Source organism: Aptenodytes patagonicus, chromosome 3 (genome assembly GCF_965638725.1).
Source record: "Aptenodytes patagonicus chromosome 3, bAptPat1.pri.cur, whole genome shotgun sequence".
Classification (NCBI taxonomy): Eukaryota; Metazoa; Chordata; class Aves; order Sphenisciformes; family Spheniscidae; genus Aptenodytes; species Aptenodytes patagonicus.
Window position 1 is genome coordinate 108463076 of NC_134951.1, and position 24037 is coordinate 108487112.

Here is a 24037-nt window from a genome sequence, read left to right on the forward strand (position 1 = left end):
GACATTTTACTCTCTCTATGCCTGGTCTTCTGACCTGACTACAGCTGCGTCTTGCTGTCTTCAAAAGATAGTTAATTGGATTACTGAGCAAGGTCCATTCATGTCTCACTAGAATCAGGCAGCAAAAGTCAACACTTTTGAGTGAGTTAAGGAAAAAATGTAATTTGTAAGCAGGGGGCATAGCAAATGAAAAGAGGAGGTTGATGAGCTGGACTTATTGTAGAGTCATGTATTAACTAAGGCCCAATGATTTGTAGAGATGATCTGCTAAAGTTTGCTACAGTCTCCTCCCCTTCCTGCCATGCATGACGAGGTGCAATGATGGAGCTGAGCCACCTCATGCATCAAGGCTGCAGATGTTCAGGCAGTTTATATGGACGGCATTGCAAAATCTGTATTTGCAATAATTGTTTCAAATATATCCTATAGTTTTGAACCTTTTTGTTTTACTACAGGCAAAAAGGGTGAGAAAAGGGTATTTACTTATTGACCAAAAGGAATTAAAGAGTTGTTGCTCCTCAATGTTAGTAAAGAAAGGCATGTCAGGTTCCATTTTCTGCTCCCTACAAGCTGAAGCCCAGAAACCCATCTCAAAAGCGTGTTACAGGTTAAACAGGGAGATGATCAAACATCTTGGTGTTGCACAATGTAGCAGATGATACAGTGATCCTTTCTGGCCTTAAAGTCTATGAATCCTTTATTGACTGCAGAATTTGCTCTTCTTATTCCACAGATTTTACACACACACACACACACACACACACACACACGGTTGTGCCCATTCCTAATTGCTAGCATTATTTTACATTTCAAAAAGTAAAACTTAAGAATGCTAGTGTCATGAATGTACAGGGGTGTCTAGTATGTATATAATAGCACGGCCTATGATGAAGTCAACATGTTTTGTCTTTTTCATGAATTAACTTGCTATGCAAGCATTTATTTCTTCCATAAACTGTTACCTTTATAAAGAAAAAAAAAAAAAAGAGGAAGACATGGATATAAAACTGAATTAGTATGCATTATTTGTTGTTGCTTGTACCAGGTATATACACATAGTCTTATATAGACAGATGTGAGCTTGCTTTGATTACTTTCCAAGCCAATCTGGAGCTATAACATGGGGCTGAACCCAAACTAATTAGCCCTGTTGAGAGCCACGGTATATTAGCTCAAGAATTAATGCAGTTACACAGCTTCTGGTCAGCTCAAAATATGGGCAGAATAAGTGTGTGCATGCTTTAAACTCAGGAACAAGGAGTTTGATCTGCCTACAAAATATTATATAGGCATACCTACATTTGAGTTGTTTTGTCTGCAGTTCCCCACCTTTTTGGGGGGGAGGTGTGTGTATTAAGTACCATTGCTATGAAACTGACGTTCAGGGAAATCATGGGATGATAAAAAATGTATGGTATTATACTATACAATTTTCCTATATTTTTTACAAACAGTTGACTGAGTGTATTTTGCCATAGAAACTTACCCAAATACAACTATTTCCCATTGCTGCTTGTAGAAATACATTGCATTTACACAAGCATTTTAATCCACATAAGAACTAAGCAGTTCATTTGAATAAAAGGATGTTAGTATTTTAGCAAAGAAGTTAAAAGAAAGTTAAACAAGTTAGGATATTTGCATAATCAATAATTACTGACAGTAGTAATGTAAATGTTAATTTACTGTTATTAATAATATATTAATAATTTATATTAATAATATAATTATTGACTGTCTTTCTGTGAAAGTACAATGTTATGCATCCTGCCAACTTCAAAACAGTTTTTTGCTTTACTGAAAAACAGATACATATTTTTTTTCTATAGTACCAGTAATATTCATGCAACACAAATATAACCCATTTGTAGGCATAAGAGTGGGCTTGAAAAAAGAAAGCAAATTTTTATTTGATTTAAATTAAGTTAGTTGCCAAATAAAGTCTGGAGAAATAAAGCATGAGCTCTAAAACTTTGTGGTTATAAAATATTGAGCTTTTAATCAACTTGCTATATATGCCGGTAATATCAATTACTAGTCAAGTAACATCTTACACACATGAGCTTCTTTTGTTTGAAGGAATTTTCTCCTACATGATTCCTGTAATTATGGAAAAAAACCCAACAGTCAAGGCCATGCCCTTATCACGTGATAAGTTATGTTGTCTGCTCCACCTACTGGTTGCTTGTTGCAGTGTAAAATACAGCAAGAAATAAATCTGTGAGGTGGCAACTGTGGGGCTTCCAAACTAAATTCCATTTTAAAAATAAGATTCTGTATATTTCAGATTTTAAAAATTATATATATATAAAAAACAATGTTTTCCCTGTCTGTTTTTACCTTAACAGTCTGATAAATTCTGACTTCATGATGAACATGATAAAAATTGTGGTACATATTTAACAAGCCTTTGCCTTTTTTAAGAATATTTCTTATTATTTCTTGTTGGTAACACAATAGAAGTAACAGTGCAGATGTATTTTTTCATTGTTTTTATCTGTTTTATCATGAACTGCATTGTAATTTCTTATTGAGACATGAAACTTATAATAATTAAGTTTTTCTTATTAGCCCATAATCACAGTATGCTATTTCCACTGCAGTGGTAATGATCCTTTTTTTTTAGTTGTCATTAACAAATGAACTACTTATTAAATATGGGTTTCTATTATAAACATGTTTACCTATGTAGATTATCCTTCTATATCCCCGTAGTTTCCCTTTCTGTATTAACAAAATTCACTATAGTTGAATAGGTTCTTATTTCTGCTTTTTGTCATATTCGCAAGGCTGACAGAAAGGGCCCTCCTTTGCAAAGTGCTGGCAAACCGCCTTTAAAGTCAAGGAAAGATAGAATCGCTGAATACATTGATGGCACTTTGTAGAAGTGGATATGAAGAGCCCACATGCGTTGGAACATGTGGTTGCATGATTCCTGTCATTGGTATTTCCAACCTTCCAAGAAATTTTACAGTTGGTCTTTGTCTTACAACGATGATTAGAATTAGGTATATAATAGGCTAAATCCAAAGATCCGGTATCAAGCTAGAATGCAGACATGTATTGTTTAAGTATCTGCTGACAGAGCAAGCAGCAATGCTGAGGTGAGTCTGTGAGTGGGAGCAAGTTTGTCAGCTGCCGCCAGCATTATTGTTGCTACCCAGGACCTGCAAGTCCACAGTGTGGTATGGAGCAGAAGGCAGTAACTGAAGTAACTGAAAGGAGCCAGAGCAGAAAAAGTGGTGGAAGGAGCGGACTGGTGTGTGTCTTGTAAAGCCACTGAGATCAGGAAAAGATTCCTATGGAAACAGTCTTCAGAGTGCCACAGCTGAAAAAACCTTTTGCTTTCAGTGACAGTTTCTCCTGTCTCTGAGGAAAGGATTGGAGAGTCAGCAGAGCAACAGATCTTTTCCCTTTACTCTACAGTTTTTTCCCATATATCCAACAGTACTGGGTGAGGTAAAAGAGAATTTTAATTCTCTTTTCTCCAACTTCCCTCTGTTTCTAAACAGATAAACCACATTTACCTTTTGTCAGAGAAAATGAATGTAAAACTATCCAGAAGGCCAAAGTTCTTTGTAATATAATGTCTACGAAAGCTTTGTCAAACAATTACAAAACATATTTTGACATTATTGAGAATGTGATATTGTACATACATCACTTAAGCTTATCATTGCTCTGGCTGGTGGACTGAGTCCCAGCCTTGTTTCCAAACCTGGACTTCCTGCTCTGTGATAAATCATGCTGAGATTAGGTGAGCTAATACTGGTCCTCTGTTCTGTGGGATCTTCTATTCTATCTATCTGAATGCTTTAATTATTGAGACCTTGAGAAAAATTAATTATGCAGTTGTGTGTGTATGTCTACTCTTGATTTATGTACAGAATCTTCTTTCTGTTGGGCCCTGATCAATTAGAAGATATACCTGAGTCAGACTGAAGGCTCCTCTGGCCCAGCATCCTACATTTGACAGTGGCCAACAGCATGTGCCTAGGGAAGAGCAATAGAATGGGGCAATGGGGCAATATAATGACATGCCAAGAATACTCTCCCAGTTTCTAGCAATTGTTAGTTGAAGGACTTGTAGTGTTTTGTTGTAGAGCTTTCCATTTTTGGATTATTAAGGTATTCACTTTTTGCCTCTGCATTCCTCCAATTCCTGACTCTCTTCATACTCAGAGAAGGAGTAACCTAAACAGAGAGAGTGTGATAAAAGATCTAGGCCCACAACACTAACTAGCTCTCAGATTGTGCTTCCTTGGAAGACCAAGTTCACTCATTCTCCTTGCAGTATTATTTTGCAGCATGCTCATTTCACAGCATATATTGTCTCTGGTATTCCATCACAGGAGAATATGCAACGGCAAAGTGCCTTATTCTTTCTCCACAATTTGGTGAGGTTCTGCGGATTGCCTCTTCCACTCCAAGCAACAATACAGTCCGTCACTTTCCAGCTCTCTTTAGTAGGGTGGCAATTTCTCCTGATATCCTTTGGCAGCTTGTGAACAGATACTGCTCATAAGCTCCTAGGTAATTTAGAGCTGCAAGAGAAGAACAAAGCCCATGTGTAATAATAGGCCCTTTTTGTTGTAAAAGTTACAAAATCTATGACATTTCTTTTAGTAACTGCCAGTAACAAGACATGAGTTATCTTTTTGGACTGCAGTAGTTCCTTCAGTTTTCAGTGCCTGCTCCAGTTTGTCACCTTCTCTCTGTTGAATCAAGGCTACTGTGTTTGGACATGTGGCTGGTATTTGCCCATATTTATTCCCATTGAACTAATGCATTGGAAAGGATTATGTGTAGGGATATAATAGCTGGTGCTCTAAAATGAGGAAGTTTTTATAATGGAACTAGTCTTGACTGAGATAATCCTTTCCAGGGAGACATAAACATGTGAGATGATAACTCTTTAATAGTTTAGCACTATAGAAAACAATTAAAAAAAAACCCTGCAAGAATAATGTTCTGTGAGGAGGAAGGAAATGTTAGCATCAAGTGAGTAACAGTGAAAAGTTCTAATTTCAGCAATGAGAACCAAGTTTTTCCATTTTGACTCTCTCTGTATAACACCCATGCTCCATAAGCAATTCCACTTTGTGGTAATGGGAGTCATTTAGCAAACTTCTGTAGATTCTGGATTAGGGCTTTTGTGTACAAAGGTAGCAAAAACACGCCCCAAGGTTACTTTTCAGTTTTTGTTTTTCAGACCAGTTTCGTTTTGATTTTCTGTAGTTATTGTAGAACTCAAGATTATATTACTTTTATCAATTGTATCAGTCATTATTTCATGCTTGTCAGTTCATAGAGTAAAATATTTTAAATTCAAATTCTAGTCAATGCTAAGGTATTTTTTTATTACTTTTTTCCTGTCAACAGAGATGGCAATTCATAAACATTACACTGACTGTGTGTGTCCCCTTTTTACACTACTGGAAATCAGGAGTTAATTCTATTGAAGTTACTGCACTTACATCAGGTGTGAATGTTCTAAGTGGGGAAAAAAAGAAACCACAAAATCCTTCCTGGAACAGGCTAATGAATATTCAGAAGACACAACTGATTAATACACTTCTAACCTAATGTGCTGTCCTGTAAGAACTTGAAAAACAATTGGTCTAAAATGACACTGTTTGACACCCACTCTGTCTCTGGACACCTGGCAGTTTTATTCTTATAAAGGTGAGGACTCAGTGGATAAAGCTCTGGCCTTTGGTCTTCAGATCCACAGTTTAAGAGACAAGGCTGCAAGTTTGGTCATTTGAGCTTAGTCCCGAGTGAACAGTCCAAATCACAAAATGATTATACATAATTTGTTACTATTGGCAGTGTCTGTTCAGGAAAGGCCAAAGACTGAGCTAGCATGAAGAATGAATTAGCTCTTACCTTTTACATTTTATTTCCTCCCTCTTTACTGTTGTAATTTTATTACCCTGTCTCTAAAACATTCAGGGGATGAAATTATCATTCATTATAAGTACTAATACTTCCTAAAGATGAACTAAAGCGGTTAAATTTTTTTTTAATGTAGGTGCCCCAATTACTGAACATTCCCACCTATCCATGGATGTTTAATATCCACTCATCACTTCTCTGCCAAGAAGTCAGGTATTTCTGAGTGCTTTCCAAAGCTTGTACCATAAAAAATGCCATTTAAATTAAAGAGGAGAGAGTGAGCTTTCCTAGCTCTCAGGCAGGCTTGCAGCTACATGTCAATAGCATTAGTATATAAAGCACTTCATGCTACAGTGTTCTGTTTTTATAAAATATTATTTCCAAAGGATTCTCAATTTACATCCTTCTTACAGTACTTGTGACAGGTATGTTTGATCAGCAAGCCTTCTTCGTGTATTCACTTCCATGTTGGAAGCCAGATGTATCAGTCTATTCACAGGTATTCACTACAGGAAAATCATTCAACTCTTGTGCCTCATGGGGCACTATACACACAATCTCAGTTCACTTGAAAGGCATCTCAGTTAATGTTGCTTAATGTTTTTGTCAAAAAGAAGGACAAAGTAAGGTAAACTGAAAGCAGCCAGTAACTGAGCTGTTTGTGATTCTGGAAGACATTGTACATGAACAAAGGAAAATGTTTATGTCTAGAAGGCTAGTTCCACTAGGTCTGAATTCCAAAAATGACCTTTAAGTGATTTGCACACACTATCAAAAATCTTTAGTTCTCTTAGAATTTGAGTCCAGCTCTTGCCCTTTGGGATTACTTAGCCTGGGAACACTCAGGACTGTAATTCTGCTACTCAACACAGTATCACGGTGATGTAAAAAGAAGGCAAGTGCTGGAAGCCAACATACACCTCCAGAATCTGGTGCTCACTCTGCCAAAATCATTTAGTGACAAAGTTTACAACCTCCATAGATTTTCCAGCTTTGCTCATATCCTTTTCAATCAGCCTTTCTTTTTCTCTAAGAAGGGGTGTTTGTCTCCCTAGAGAGGGCAAGTACAATCAAAGCCAAAACTAAGATGGCAAGCGTGGTGATCTTCATGACCAGGAAAAGGTAACTCCGTAGGTTAGGGAGCAATGGGAAGAGGATGGGGAAGTGCTATCTGCTGACACCAGAACCTACCTCCTATAAGAAATAGATGGCTATGCACCATTTCAGATGTATTTCTCCCCAGTGTCAGTGAAAAATACTTCCTTCCCATTCACTCTTCTCATAAGTCTCATTCTAGCGCAAGTGATAAGTGAAAGTGCTTCCAGCAGAAATCAGTAATTTCTCCCTTTGCCACACTTCCCAGAAAACAAGATATTTGCATCCTATTTTTTAAAGATAGTGAGTGAATGAACTTAAAAATAGAACAAATTTAATAATTTTAAGCATGTTCTGCGACAGTATTGCAAGCTCTATTTTTCCTAAAGGCTGCTTATTACAAAATCATTTCATTTTGTTTGATAACTGGATAACTGTGCAAAGAAACAAGAAAGAGTTTACACTGAAAAATCATCTGTCATTAGAAAGAGCTTAACACACAATAGGATATAAGGTTTGAGTGCTGTTTTGTGATTGATCCTATGCAAGCTCAGTTGTTTAAAGGCATATCAATGTAGACATGGCACTATTTCTCAGAGCTTCTTCTAAATAGCTTGTTACTAGCCATGTCACTCATACTAAGCATACGTTATTATTGCATAGTGGCATCTCTGTATCTACCATGTATTACAGCATTTAGCATCTCTGCATCTAGCCTTAGTCATTTAAAAATCCACTAGCTAGAAGGTCCCTGTACTTAAACTGTCTTTTTCAGCATCTGAAATGCATAATCTCTATTTGTGTGGATTTTTTCTAGACAACAAACTTCTTGCTCAACTCCTGTGGGTAGGATTAATAGCAGAATTTAAAGGACAAGCTGTGTGATCTATCAAAAGTGTACATGCTGAGATCTTAGAAAAACATGACCACATTTTGTGTATTACTGTCAATTGGGGTCCAAAAGGGTTGGATTGCTGCAGGGTCAGAAAACTGGTAGGAGTGAGTTATATATTGAATGTTGGCTTTGTGTATGATGTGGTACACCTATTTAAGAAAGAATCTATATTGCAAGGAAATTACAATGTAGTGCAAATATCAACTAAATAGCTCACACACAGAGCCACATTCACACACACTTGCACAGAGTGGAACTCCACTGACATTCCTGAAATTGTTACTGGGATAAATTTGGTTGATGTGTAGTAGTCCATCTGGTGTTTGATGTGGTGTACGGTCTTGCTCAGGTAGTTTTTGAAACTATTATATCAGAAGAAGTACATGCTAAAAAAGAGGTAAGTGCATAAGAAGAGGGAGGCTAGGAATGGCATGGGAGAAGTCATGAAGCTAAAATGCCATACATTTCTCAACAGCAAACCTTCCTGTTGATTAAGAAGTGGCACTGATGGTATCCTTGCTTTAATGAGACTTCAAGATGAGTGATGTACACACCAATTCTTTTGTTTTTCAGCTCTTAGGCAAGTGAACAGTATCATGGTAAAGTTCTTTCATTAGCTTGCACAGTTTATTCAATATTCAATGCTTTTGTTTAGTATCTAATATATACTGTTAATTTGGGAATCGTGTCTGTCCTGCAACGGACGTGATGAAAACTGTATATCTTCCCCCATCTATTGTTTTCTTTACCTTTATGTTGCATGTTTTCTTTGCTTCTAGTTTTTCTATTTCAACAATCTTTTAATAAAATCTTCATCTTTTCATTTTTTCTTATTGCATCACTCTTTTCTGCTCATTTCTGACTACCTTTACTAATCTGACTAACATGGCTGTGTTGCCTCTTCTTTATTCTTTCCTGTATACAATACTATGAGCACTCATTAAACCTTCACCTCATTGTTTATTGGTCTCATTGAAGACTGCTTTGTTAAACATAGTGCCACTTTTCGAGTTTTTAGTCATTGTCTAATCCTATAGGTTTACTACAGCAAATTGTTTAATAAATCTGTCAGAATATATGTCTGTGAGGGAAGATTCACATGTAAGCACAATGCAAGAGGCATAAGGAACAATGAAAAGGAATGAAATGTTACATTGTTTAGCTGCATATATGTATTTTTGGAGAATTGAATTAATTTTGTATTTAGTAATTATTTCATTAACAAAGGAAATTTCTGTATGATTTCCATCTCTATCTGTTAAGAAAAGCTTCTTCTGTCTTCTGATACATTGTTGTAGGTAACTCCTGGTGTTACAAATTCAAAGATACTAAATGGTATAACTACAAGGATTTTTCTCAATCTAGTGAGAAAAGGAGTGAAATTCAAGTTGATTTTTTCTTACAAAGCTAATCTTCTCCATTTTGACAATGACAGTAAATGAAATTTTAATTTTAAAGATGTAAATAACATCACACATTTAAATAAGTGCTTTAAGGCTCTGAAAACTTCTCACAAGCATAAATAATTTTAGCCTCAAAATAACCCTGTGAAGTAAGGAAATAGTGTCTGTGTTTTCACATGCAGTTATTGAGACATGGAAGAATAAAATCACCTTCAGAGACTATTCTTCAGACTAAGCTCTTTAATTCCCACTTATACAGGGTGGTTGTAGAAACAGGTTGGTTTTCAGACGTTCCTAGATTTTGTACATGATCGCATACTCACCCCAGTACTTCTTAAAGAAAAAATGATGACAGTAATGGAATTTCCTATTCTTATTTTTAAAATACAGTCATTAAGCAAGTTAAAATGTATTTTTCTGCTGGTTTTGAAATCAGCTAGAAGTCAAATGAGAAGTCAGTAAGAGGACTTTGAATGCTCTGTCTCTGTTTTGTGTCTTCATCATAAGACTATTGTTTCCCATGCCATCACTCACTCATTCAAGTTATTATCCCTGATCTAGTCAAGTCATCAAAAGCCTGCGTAAGAATTAGATTTGACAAGAGTAAGCCTCAGTCAGAGAGAGAATCAATGAAAGGTGGATACATTTTTGGGATGCCTCTGCATTTGCTGGGCTGCTGTGTTTTGGATATTGTGCCACAATGATCCATACATTAAACTAAGATTTTGTTTCTCTTTTGTCTTGTTGCCTAAATACCCAAGCAGTTGGTACTTATTTGGAGACTCAATTACAGTTTTGTTTCTTGCAATTGAACTTAGTGCCTGTGCAGGTTTAGAGGTTGATTTTATAGTCTGTGGCCAGGATGCTGGACTTGAATGTTTCCTTAACACCTCATTGTATAGTCTATAAAATTACAGCCTGGTTTACTTATGAATGTGCATTTAAAACATGATTGCACTATTATTTTGATATCAAGCAAACATTTCACAGATGAAAAGGACTGAACCAAGCTTTAAAATATGAAGGCAGAATAGCAATAATTAATGCTTCTATTACTCTGTTTAAACAGAATATATATTAAGCAGAAGACAGGTAATTAATCCCACTTGAAAGAATATATGCTACTCATCACTCATTTATGAATTCTTCAGTCTCTGCATAAAAGCAGTATCTCAAACAAAGCTAAAATACCTTAGGTACAAGAACAGGCTAGGTCCTCCAATTCTTATTTAGATGAAATTCCTGAGACTATGTTTTTATAAGGATTACAGTATCAGGCCTAAGGAGTAACATTAGCTCAGTGAGAACTGAACCTACGTTTATAAAGCTGGGTGACGTTTTTCCTATTGTCAGCCATGGTAAGGAAATTTTATCTCAGATTGGAATGTTGAACCACACCATGGTATTTTTCCAATATCTGAATAAAGTTTACACTATATTTCTTAATTGTTAATATAAAAGTGTGTTCATATTAGTTAAAAAATCACACATTATTCCTAGTAGAATGCATTCTAATGTGGCTTAAATATTTTGATGTTTCATATTTGAGTTCATGGACATAGTTTTATTATACTTGTTGCTAGAACAGTATTTACAGAATTTTTATAGATGTCTCTTTCCCCAGTAAATTTCATATTAAAGATATTATCCTTTTATTTTCACTACATATGGAATATTCTGACAGCCTGTAATAAACTAGTTATTTAGAAGTTTTAAATTCCTTTTATTTTACAGACATGGTTGCAGCATCATACAAACATGTTTTTTCCTTGTGAATCATTAATGTTTTAAGGTATTTCTTTTACCTCCTAGAGAAACTATATCTGGGGATTAACAAGATTATTCGCTGGAATTCATGTGGAAGCATAACTGCAGTAGCTGAGAAATGATCATGTTTCCTTTTAGTTCTCAGCAAGAGTAATTGAATGTTGAATATCTTACTAAACGCTGGACTGTGACAGTGTGTTAACACTCCGACTATCTCCTAACAGCAGGGCAATTATTTGCTGAGTGGGATTTTTATAAATCCCCTGGCAGTAGTATGTCCTGATAATTATGATGAAGTGCACTGGTCAGTGTTGATTCAGCAATCCCATCTCTAGCAAATATTTCATTCACAGCTCTCCTTCATGCTTTTACTTTTATGGCTTTTAAAGATCTCTTACCTCTCCTCTCAGCTTGCTTAGTTTTTTTACAAATTACAATGGAGCGAAAAAGGATTTTCAAGTTAAGTCCCTATTTTGTTGAAGTCTTTTCCTTCTCGTTTAACTCCTTATTAAAAGACCAGAGTGAGAAAGTAGGACTTTTTATTTAGGTTCTTACTGTGACAATCACTTGCAAAGGCTTTCTCCCTCAAAGCTGTTTTTTTCAAGATTAAATGACTGTTAAAAGAAACGTTTATAGTCACAATATATGTTGATTATTTCAGACTTTCAGAGTTGATATGGAAAAGTAATTAAAACAGATCATACCTTTATTGTATTTTACTTAAATTACAGTAAAAAATACTTTAAAGATATGAGGATACATTTTCTATTGACTTCATGCTTATGTTTTATCTTCAGCTCAACTTCATCGATTTTTTATTTTGCGTGTGTGTAATTATTCGCAGTGCAGTAGCTACACTGTATCTATTAGGGCATATTTTGTTTGGAATTTTATATGTAGGCTTTAAAAGCTTAGGCAAGAAATAAGAAAGAAGAGTAAGAAATCATTCATTCATAAACAAAAATTGCAGCATCTAAAACTGTTCACGTTTTATTACACCACTTGGGATCACTGATCTTTTCTGAGGAACTATCCAGCATAATCAACACAACCTTGTCTTTCCCTTTCTACCTGCACCTTTTTCTTTCCTTTCTTGCTTCCTTCTTTCTATTTCTTTTGCTGCTTCCTTCCTTCTATTTCTTTTGCTGCTTCCTTCCTTCATAGTTTAGCTTTCAAGGCAAGCTCTGTAATAATTTCTTTGTTGTATTCTGGGAAAAACCAGTTAAGCCTTTCTCTCCGTATAGAAATGATAAACAGGAAAAGACAAAAATGGATATTCTACAGCATAGACTAAATGTAGGATTAGAGGTGAAAGCAGTACAGAATATAAAAAAAACCTCAACAAATCTTTTCTTTGCTAATGTTCATTACACTAATGTTTGTTTTCTTATGATTTTTTTTCTTTCTTTATATGCCACCATTAATTATAAAGATAAGAAAATGATTGGGAGGAAACTAAATGATAGAGTGTTAGAAATGCAAAATGATTCAAAATATTAATGTAATGCTAAGGATGACTGGGTAACAAATGGTACATTTGCCAGTATGCTTGACCTGACACAATTAATATTCCAGGTCATGCTTGGGTTTCCATGATGGAAGGTCTGAGGCAGAGAATTCTAGGGGAAAAATATATCTATTGTATATCTAATGTCTCTCTTTTTTTTTTTTTATTTTCCCTGACGAGTCAGAACCAGTCTTAAAAAAAAAATATCTGTGCTTTCACACCTCATTTGCCATATTCACCACTGGGCCACCATTCACCAGAAGGGCCTGATGCAAGGAGGTCAGTAAGAAGCTATTAGCAGAGTCCCCTCCTGAGATTTCTTTGGTCTTATTGAGGTGGAAGTTAGCATGACAGTACTGCAAATAACTCAGTTGTAGGTTTTTTAACAGTTAGCACAGATTTCCCCATAGTGTTTGTCACTTTAGAAAATTGTTCCTGGAAATGAAGTCCCAGAAAGCTGGCTTTGACAGAGGCCCTTCTTAGTTGTGAAGAACACGGGTACAGAAAAATGTGTCATTCTCCCTGCAGACAAGAGGTACTTTTTGTAACCTATCATAATATTTTGGAGGGTAGCATATTTTCTTACGGACTAAAGGTGGGGAAAATATTGGAATCAAAGTATGAAGTAATATCTCAAGACAGATACTTTTCTACCATTGAAAAAGCAGTATTAACTGCAATGGTTTTGTAGTTGAGAGTATATTGTATTAAAGTAGGGAAAAGATGGACGCTTTTAACACATTGTACTGGTCTCAAGAATATATGTAATTTTATTAACTACCAAAGGCTTTAATCCTCCAGATTCTTAGATTTCTGCAGACTGCCAGCTCCCTGCAGAGGATAGAGTGAATAGGGCATCCATCACCGCACAGCACATGTGCAAGAAATTATGAAAATAAGACTCTGATTTGCAGAGATATTTAAAAATGAAGGGAAGTAATTTTGCCAGAGATTGGTCTGAACTGGAAAGCAGAATCAAACTCATCCCCTTGTCTCTCCTACCAAACTTTGCCAATTTTAAATTTAGGCCTAAAACCTTATCACAAACCTTGGGGAATTTAAAGTAAATTAGTATTAATTTTATCTAGCTAGATACTAACTCTGCTGATTGCTCTGCTATCTGTCTGTTTGAATACTTGAACATATATAATTAAAATGTAAAGTAATTAACAAGGATTGCTTGAAAAATTATTATTTAAAAATGCACTTCATAATCAATTTTGACCCAGATCTTACAAGGAGTTTTAACTGTAGAAGAAGCAACAACTTTTAAAGTGTCCAACTGGCCTCACTAAAACTCCAAATCTTTTTTCATAGTTGGTAGACTATCTGTATGTGTTTAGCCTGAAAGTAGGTAAAAAAAGAACTACAAAAGATAGCTCTTTGTTGAGACAGCTTTTCAGCAATAATAATTCAAAAGTCACTGAATCAATGGATTCCCACACCTATTATGGCTAATTTTGGTGTCATTAAAAGTGCTAAAAGCCAATCCTATTTGTGCACCCTGAGATATTCAGCAGCATTTCACAGTGTTTGAACCCTTTATGAACTATATTTTTTTCTACTGCCAAACATTTAAACAAAGAAATGTCAAATAGAATATACATAGTATCTCAATATAGATTGCAAAATGCAGTTTCAGAAAGCCATTATACTCACGGAGCCATTTATACTTGCTCTAAGTATGACTAAAAGAAGCAACGCCATTTCTTAGAGCCCAGACAGCACATCAATTGTTATTCTTGCCTGTAATTCTTCAGAGGAAAAATGTTTAGATTATTTAAGATGTTGTATTTTTCCACTTTGAGGAAACAAAAAACAAAACCCAAACCTGTGCTATGTAGGTTGAAATAATCTATTTTTTTTTAGGTTAAAATTTCCTACCCAATTTGCTTTTCAACTTTTTAAAATTTATTTTATTTTTTAAAGAAAGGGCTTAAAAAGGGGTGTAAATTTTGGGCAGATGCAGCCCTGATCAGGATTTGCTACTGATCAACAAACCCGTGCCCGCCAACTGCAGAGAGTTGTTATTATGCCATGGTGGTTTATTCCATATCATCATGATTCTCAATGGTGCACGTGGAGATGTTTTCCTTCTGGAAAACATTTACATTTTCAGTGACGTTATAGTTTTCTATAAAATATGTGTTTCACAGATGTACCGTGAGAGAGCAATATCTCTCCCACTAGCTACAGACCTCTGCAGATATATGGCATGGCTAGAACGCACAATCTCCACATTAGGTAGGATACAACAGCTGAACATAGATGGCATAGGAATGGGTGGAAAGATAAAGTAACAATACAATGAGCAGTTCAGTGAGATGTGAAAAAAAAAAGGTAGTCACAAGCAATCACTTTTCTATTTTACTGTTATCAACAGAATGAAGGCAAAAATTAATTGATCAGAATGTAGGCACATCCGATGGCTATGGTAGGGCTAACGGGTGAAGAGCCATAATGACCATGGCATAGAGTTGCTTTGTATATCTCCAGCATGGAATCTAATTTATATGAAAGACCTTGACTGTGGCATTTTATATTTGAGAGAACTTGTGCAACAAGTATACAGTGTAAATGCATTCAGTAATTGTGGAACAGAACAATAAAGCCCGAGACAATATAAGGAACTTACGTTTAGGTAGCACTTACAGGTCACCAAGTGTTTGCAAGCAAAAATGTACTGGGCTGATAAGAAAATTGCAATAGGATAATGTATGAAATACTACAAAAATAATAGCAGCATTAGGAGAATCTGTACCTTTATGAGGTGTTAATGTGAGTAAGAGCCAGACTTGTAGAGCCAAACTTTTAAGATGCAGGTGGATTTTACAGATCATACAGGTGGACCTGCAATTTTGCATTCACTCCAGTGATTCTGCTTGCCTGCTATTTGAAGCATGGATCCCTGCCATTTTAGTTGGGCATCCCGAAGAGCTGAAGGAACAACCAGTGGTTGTTTGGCATACATATGTTTCTACCACTTATCTCTATTCATGTCCTCTTTCCCGTTACACATTTAGACTGACAGTATAGTGGAATAGTTTATAGGGTTTGCACTAAGAGGGGAACATATAACAGAGGGCCAAAATAAATTGTCATTAGGGCCAGATCACTTACAGAACTGAAGAATATAGCCCATAAAATTCTGAATAGCCCAACAATATTTTGAATAAGCTACCATCTCTGAGTATTTTTGTCCATTAAACAATAAGTTTTATATGGGCCTTATTTAACTGTTTTGACGCAAGAAATTGGAACTTCCCAGTAGGATATGTTAATGAAAAATGCATTAGAGCTAATTGGGGAGTGTTCAATCCTCTCAGCCCCAAGAGATTAATACTTTATGAGGAGGCTGATGCTCTACTTAGTTTTCTCATGGGTCCTCGGTAGTGTTCCAAAGGAGAAATGCAAGATTTTAAACATTTACTCTTTTCCTTACCTTTCCCCACATCATGAAAATGATTTCTTTTCCTACTATTTTTATTCAATACTTCTTAGCAATTAAAATTATGATAAAAGCAAAGGACAATATATTTTAACTGTGCAAATCTACTTTAAAAGTCTTAAGAATACTGCGAGTGTACTGTTGTAGAAAATATAATTATCCTTAAAGCAACTCAGTATCTTTAATTTTTGCCAGGTATATTTTAATCACATATCATGTTTTATAGGAGATTTAGTGGCTTTGTGCAATATGGTATAGGAATTCTCATGTTTGACAGTTCATAATTAATTCAGTAAACTCACATATGTCTATTTGAGAATTGTTTATAAACAACTGATAAAATCCCTACATTTATAGGAACGATTTGGGAACAGTCTGTCACATAATTTTGACTTGCCAGATATTCACAGATTGTTTATGATGTAGATTGCTAATTCAGAATTTGAAATGTATGCTTTATATCAGTAATTGTTATATTAGATCACACTAGTGATGCAATTGATGTATCCTGAAAAAATGAAATACCAAATTCAGTGAAGAATAAATCTTTCATTTTAATTCACAATTCGGAAATTTTTATTCTAAATTTTTGTTTTTCATAAGTTTTATACTATTAGAACTAAATACTTTTGAATAGTTAAAGGAATTTAATGTGAACATTTTGTTGGAAAAAAGCAATTACTGTTTTTTGGTATTCCATAAATTTTCTAGTATTTCCCCTTAACTGATCACTCAGTTTTACTTTTAAAAATGCTGCAGTTGCCACTGTCTGTCCACATTGTGAGTCAGCTAGTACAGAGTTTAAAGGGCCAAGAGTTATGTCCCCTTGCATAAGCATTTGTTTTACTCTTGAAGTATGTGTTTGGAAATAATAGGTAATATATTTTTGTTGCTATTGTATGTAGGAATTTAAATTGGAATTTAAATTAAACTTTAAATTTCAGAACAACTATAATAGTTTGCCTTTAAAACTAGAGGCAAATTTGTACACTTTTAATTATTTTTTGAGGGAAAACTGGCGTGTTTCTTTGACTACTGCTGTGGAAAGTGGAAGATTGGATGTGACTGAAAGAAAACATGGGTTTGAGACACAGGAAGCTCTTCCTTCCATAAAATGAAAGTTATCCCCATTTGAAGGGCTGAAACCCAGATTATACATTACTTTTGTAACTGTAATGCGATGCCCAGAGATGCATTTAAACTATAGATCTATCCCATGTCAGCAGTCATCAGAAACTTTGTGTAGAACTGTTTATTATATAGTTTTTTTAAATTGGTTTGATTTGTAGAATAAATGCAAGAATGAGTTCTAAGCTAGCTGAAGTCAAAGATAACCCTATCTTCTGCTCAGATTGCAGGCATCTACAATTCGCCATTCAGAAAATCCCCAGATCCAATGGAACTGCTGCTACGGAAGTCAAAGCCGTTGAGCCACAGAGGGCAGCAGATTAAGAGTCCCTTTGCCTGCGAGCTCCATGACTGGCCAACTTGTAGAAGGCCTCCAACTTTCTCCACAGCACAGCCTCTGCCACCTATTGGCAGACAGAAACCTCAGGTAACATTTTTCAGTGTCTCTGAGGCAGTTTTTGTTCATATCTTTTATCATAGCTTATCATAGAATATCTCGAGTTGGATCATTGAGTCCAAAAATCCCTTTTGTGGATTTGTTTTTTATATATAGATCTAGTGCTTGCATTCAGGATATAAAGTCTTTGAAACAGATTTGACTTAAAGAAAAAGAAACCTAGGTGGTATGTAAAAACAGGGAAATATGATTCTTTGGACTTTACTTTCGTTCTTTGGGGAAAAAAAAGTCACTTCTGATATTTCAAAGGGAAGGCCTGACATAATTGAATATCAATTTTATGATTCATTAGAGGTAGAATTCTTAATTTCCAATTTTAAATCAACAAAAAAGTAGGAGAAATGAAAGGTAATAGGACAAATTAACCAGTTAGTGATAATTAAAGTGATAACATTTTCCTCTTTTTGTAATTGTTTTCCATATGAAGGCCAAGAGGCATCCTCTCAGTATAGAATAGTTCCTCCTCTTTTGTGCAGTTTTTCTCATCTTTATGTCATGACTGACTTGTCCGTAGCAGGACGAGTCTGTATCGGTGGTGGGACATGAAGGCAAAGGCAATTGGGTTAAAGCACGAGGAGAAGATGCAGGCCTGCCAGAATACCTCTGGAGAAGGACCTCTGTGAGCCACACAGAGGTCCACACTGCTTATAACAGTAAGGATCAACTTCAGGGCAATTCTCCACCTTTGTCCTTCCCTCCTTATGTTCTCCCTACCTTGACTGCTTGAGCTTCCTCATTGAATGAACTCATTGACTCACATTAGAATCGAGACAAAGTGTGAGCCAACAAACAGTTTGGGTGATCAGGGAGTTTGGAGTTGAGATAAATATGACATTATAGCTTTACCTTCTGGGACCAAAGGGGCTATGATGGTTCTTCAGTGGGATGTGACTGAATGCACTGTTTCTCAGGATAGAGGGGAAGATTTTGCCTAGTGGACATGGTATAGGAGTCACGCTTTTAAATAAAGAGGGAACTTGGAGGTTTTCCGTTGTTAAGTTGCTCTTGCAAAACCGCTTTACTTTATATACGAAGTATCTTACAAGCTCCTGTTTGGATTTCTAATGTTTTATAGACCTTTCTAAGTTCAGACGCATGCACAGCAGTCGTGCACAGATAGCCTTTTAGAACAAACCAGAAGAGTTTTGTTTATTTGCTGCACCTCAAAGAGGGAATTTACTATATAATACTTTAATCCTTTCAGCACCCTGGGATGTACACTGTGGGGTAAATTTTCAAAGCACAGTGCGTGGATTTATCTGCGCGACTCTTACTGATGTTAATGGGAGTCACACGGCTAAATCCCTGAACAACACTTTGACAATTTAGGGTTGTATGTCTAAGAAAAGGACACTGGTTTGAGCTGATGAAACAGCTGGAAATGAAAACCCATCAGAACGCATCATCCTGAAAGTTGTCTGGTGTGACAATAAGGAATTTAATTACTAGATATACTTGTGTCCTAGTTCTCTGTGGTAACACTTTTTGGCACCAAGCTTCTTTTTCTAATATCTATCAGGCCCACTGTGAGTCACTTGTTACTTCACTGTTCTTTCAGGTATCTAAAATTTGTATTGCCTATAGGGTTGGATATTTTATATGAGAATGTCAATTATATATGTTTAAAAGAACAAAAATTAGCTATTTAGCAGCTTTCTCTTAGGGAAATGGGTATTTAGCATTTTATAAGTAAGCTCTGTGTGTGTAAGATAGTGTATTTAAAAGCAAAGTTTTAATGATGCTTATACATCAGTTAGATCTATCATTTTTATTACTGAGTTAACTAGAATTACAGTTTCGTGGAAACACAGATAATGCTAAAATTAGTCATCTGTTCATTAAAAGGCATTAATAACAGAAATCACATTGCCATTTTTAGGGGATTTTTTGCATGCTGTTAGCTCTCCTGGAATGGGGGCAGTGAAGAACGTATGACTTCATGTAGATCATAATTTTTATTACGAGTTTCTGATTTTATGGTAAAGTAGTACGAATGCCGATCTGCTAACCTTTATTTGGCAGACCAATTGGTAGCGAGAAGATTTATGCTACTCAGTACAAATTCCAAACATAGAACATAGAGTTGTGTGAGTTGCTTTCAGGGTGAAAACTGTTGGTTGACTCCCTCCCTTCCTTTCCTAGCCTGACCTCCCCGGAAGATTTCCATTTTGAAGGGGGATGCCTGAAATGCTTGCAGGCACTGCCAATTTGAAAACATTTGTAAGCACCATTCTACCACAGATTCCACAAGCCTTAAAGTTACTCTTATAAAATGGACATTAGGTAAATGGATTTTTTAGAGGTCTTGTCATCTTAGATATATTCCTTAGGTGCCTATTGCTAGGTAGGTTTCTTTAAATACATGATTCAGAGGAATGGAAAAATATCTTAATATTCTAACATATATACCCCACTTTCATTAGTGATGACACAGTCTTGTTTGAGAGACCTTTGCTTAGTTACACTCTTTCCCCCCTCCTTCCATTAGTAGTTGGACTCTGTTAATTTCATTTGAACTATGGATTGAGAAAGAGTTAGAAGGTCTTAGAAATTAAAGACGGAAAAAAAATCCTTGCTTGGCTACCTGATTTGGCCCTTACCCTGATGGAATATGAGTCAATATTTTACAATGAAGAAGAAATACAATATTCTGAAAGACTATTTTCTAAAAGCAAGCATATTTATCTCGATATTTTTTGACAATAGTACATTTCTTTCTTCTTTGCTCCATACATCCACTTCATGCAAACATCTTACAATACAGAGTATTCATTTTATATTATAAATTTTAAACTTTTTTTATAATTTGATCATCAGATTATATATTACTAGAACATTGCTTACTAGTTTTAGTGACCTGTTCTAGTATTAATTATTCTCTCACAGGCGATAACACTTTTCATCCTGGTTTTAGAGACTTATTGTGGTCAGATTAAATGAATGTATTTTTTTACACTGACTTAGAAAGTAGAAGCAAGAAAATATCTGCAAGAAGTGTAAATACTATGCTCACTTGCTTACTAGGACCTTTAAAAAGATCGCCAAATCATGATGCTGTGCCTTTAAAAAGAAAAGTTCCAATAAAAATCCATTAACTACTTTCAAATATAGCAATCCTCCTGTCCAGCTGTGAAAAGTACTAGATGATACTTATTTGCCATTTGTGTTATTTACGGTCCATGACTTTTATGGTAACTGGTTCCTATTATTGGTTTCTATTAATGTAAAACATAAGTGAACATAAATGAGGCGTGAATCATTTCTTTTTATTAGCCCCACAGTCTTCACTCAGTGCTTGCAGTAACTCCAGCTGTGACTTGTTAGTGATAACCTATTTAAAGAAGGATATCTTTAAGAATAAAGGCTGTGATTAGGATTCTTTGTCTGTTCATAGTTTCAGAAGGTTTCACTAGTTCATTGCAGAATCAACAATGATGAAAAAAAATAAAAATTAATTAGCAACACTTCTAAATCCAGAGTTGCCACTAAACTGTCCTGAGCGTAATATGGCACTAATTATACTCCAGGTAAGTTCTTACTGGTTAGTACTAAAAGCAAGATATAGGATATGTCACTTTGACAGTGCAGGAAAGGACTTCCTGCTGCTGTTTATCTGTGTTGTTAAATGGTAGATGCTGATATGATCAGTTATTAAACAATATACTCTGGAAAAAAGATATATATGTGTATATATAGAGAGAGACTTGTGTAAGAATTATGAACTTTTTTTTTAGGAATAATGAAATTAACGTAGAATTAGACTTTCAAAAAATGGTCTATACACCTATATTATTGAAGTCATTGAATTGCGTTAGAAGAATTATGTCTTAAGTCATGTATTAAGTTCCCTTCCAGGTAGCTTTATAGTTAAATTGAAAAGAGCATGTTCTTTAAGGTAAAACATTATTTATCCTATGAAAGGAAAAGACTTAAAGCTTCCTGCTTAAGCAGAATCTAGATGCAGTTAATTCCTGTGTATCAGATTTTATTTCACCAATATTTTTCTCTAAGGAAAAACTAAGTTTTCCTAATCAGTTCTAACAATGTATTGTTTTAAAATAATAAATATTTATTAGTTGTTAAATAAATCTGGAGCGCACATTTCTCATTCTCTCTTTGGAGCTTTAAAGCATGTTATCAACCTTTGTGTTATCTGTAACTCTCTATCAAAATGTACTGCTTTAATTATTTTGGAAGAAAAGTCTTGCTACAGTTCCCAGACATTCTGTGTCCTCTTTCATCAGTGATGTGTCATGAATAAAAGAAGGGAAGAAAAGAACTGTAACCCCACAATAAAACACTTACATTATCCTATACCTTTCAGGGGCCTTTCCGCGATACTGCTGAAGTATTGCGGCAGCGCTACAAGCCTTTGGAACCAACCTTGCGAGTGGCAGCATCAATCAATTCACCACTAGAGAAGGCCAGAGAGGAAATGAGAAGGGAGGAATGGAGAAACCGTATACATGACAATGAGTAAGTTCTTTGTTTTTTTCTTATATTGTTATGAGAATGCTTTCTTTATTCCGCTGCTTTCAGAAACCTTTCATGCCTGACAAAATGAAATGTCAAACATGACAGCTTACTAGCAAACATTCTATGTACATACTTCTAAATTCTGTGTCCTTAGATTATAAACTGTTCAGGGCAGAAACCCTATCTTGTAATTGTGTGACATGTGCCATCCACATCTATGAATCTATAGAAGAACTTATAATATGTGATGCAACAGATGGGTTTAATGGGAAGTAAGAAAACAAATGCAAATTCTGTTTTGCCACATGCACATTGCCAAGGAAAAAATACTGTTTCAGTCTTCGTATTCAGGGAGCTTACAGACTATGGGAGGAAAAAATGGTGTTGCATGCCAATGAGACTTGCTTTCTCTCCCAGTAGACTACCAAAGCTCACTTGGAAGGGAAGGGAGCATATGTTGCACATGTTAGAACATGATGCAAAAACTGTAATCATCTTTGAAGCAGTTTGGTTTCCTAAGCCATAGCATCTGTAATAGTGTCAGACAGGCCAGTTCTTTTCCATACAATCCCAAATACAGACATAATCCATCCCAAAAGATTTAAGGCTTCTGTCCCAAAAGACTTAAGGCTATTGCCAAAATATTTCCAATTCTTTTCTTACCATGATGGAACTCTTTTGTCCAATCGTATTAAAAGCCTGTTAAGTCACCTGCTCTAGCTTTGTAGTTAACTAGAAAAAATTGATGTTTTGTCAAATTTTCCCTTGAATTCACTGCTCTTGGCAATCCTTTGACACTTTAATACCAGAATTCAGGAGAGAAAGGAATCACTTTTCCTCATGAGCAGCCTGTGATCCATTGATTCACTGGGACACAATGCTTTGCTATCTTTGATCTGTTTCAAGCTTTTCTATCAGCTCCATGTTGCCATGTGTCAGCTTCAGGACTGGGACTTAAGAATGCCAGAATCAATTGCATTTGCATGGTTTGGCTTTTATGTTTTTATTGTTGGATCTTTTTCTTCACATTTTACCCGATTTAATATTAACAGTGACTTTAAATGGAAATTCTACTCAAAAACAGTTTTGAAAGACAAAAAATCTCTTAGTTTGGCAACTTCACTTTTAGGCGATGTTATTTTTTATATTTGGTGCCAAGAATGAAATATAGTACTTTTTATTTCTTTCATACTGAAAACATAACTGAGTTAAGTCACAAGTAAAAATGTACTTCAGTTTTCTATTCCTCTCTGTATTCTTTCATTTATCTGGGTGAGGGGAAAACAGCTTAACTTTCACATCTCATCTTAAATCTGGGCCTTTTTAAAAAATTTTTATTTCTAGCTTCTGCTAGTGAAATTAAAAAAAACCCAACAAACCACTAGGTAATAATAAATATAATTTATTATTATATTAATAATAATTAATAATAAAAATAATACCTCTCATATAAAGTGTTCTTTTCACTGAATAAGTTTTGACTGATGCATTCCAAGTGAGGATGGATGATATCCTTCATTTATAGGGATGACTATATTGCCCAGTCTTTATTTGATGAGGTTTACCCCAGACATCACTATGTCAACAGTTTCAGAAGGTCAGATCTTGTAATAAATATTTCACTGACTCTCTTCAGTGAGTGAATTGTGAAGCTTTGGTCTTGTACAGTTTAAGTTTGAAGTCTCCAACTTTGACAGATATTAATTGATCAGGGGTCTGTCTTTACCTTATGGGTAAGGAAGCATTTAGTGCCATCCTTAACGCACAGAAGCGATGTCCTAACACCAATGATTCTCAGCTTCATGCACGCTAAATGCAGAGTGTATTATACATTTTCAGGCTGTGATCATTCCGTTTGCGCTTCATATTCAACCAACCATGCAAGGGTCACATCTGTAACCTTGAAAAGGTGATGACAGAGTTGCAGGTCATCATCAGCACTAGTAATGCTGCAGCTGCTGTG

The 24037-nt window shown here is 35.4% G+C and overlaps 1 protein-coding gene across 1 annotated transcript in view; it reads left to right on the plus strand.

Annotated features, from left to right (window-relative positions):
• The window catches only part of SPATA17 (spermatogenesis associated 17), a 94543-nt gene that overhangs the window by 42960 nt on the left and 27546 nt on the right, over window positions 1-24037 (plus strand). The window contains exons 7-8 of the mRNA XM_076335567.1: window positions 17365-17568; window positions 21923-22074. Coding sequence (XP_076191682.1) covers window positions 17365-17568; window positions 21923-22074 — 356 coding nt within the window. The remainder of the gene's footprint in view (window positions 1-17364; window positions 17569-21922; window positions 22075-24037) is intronic.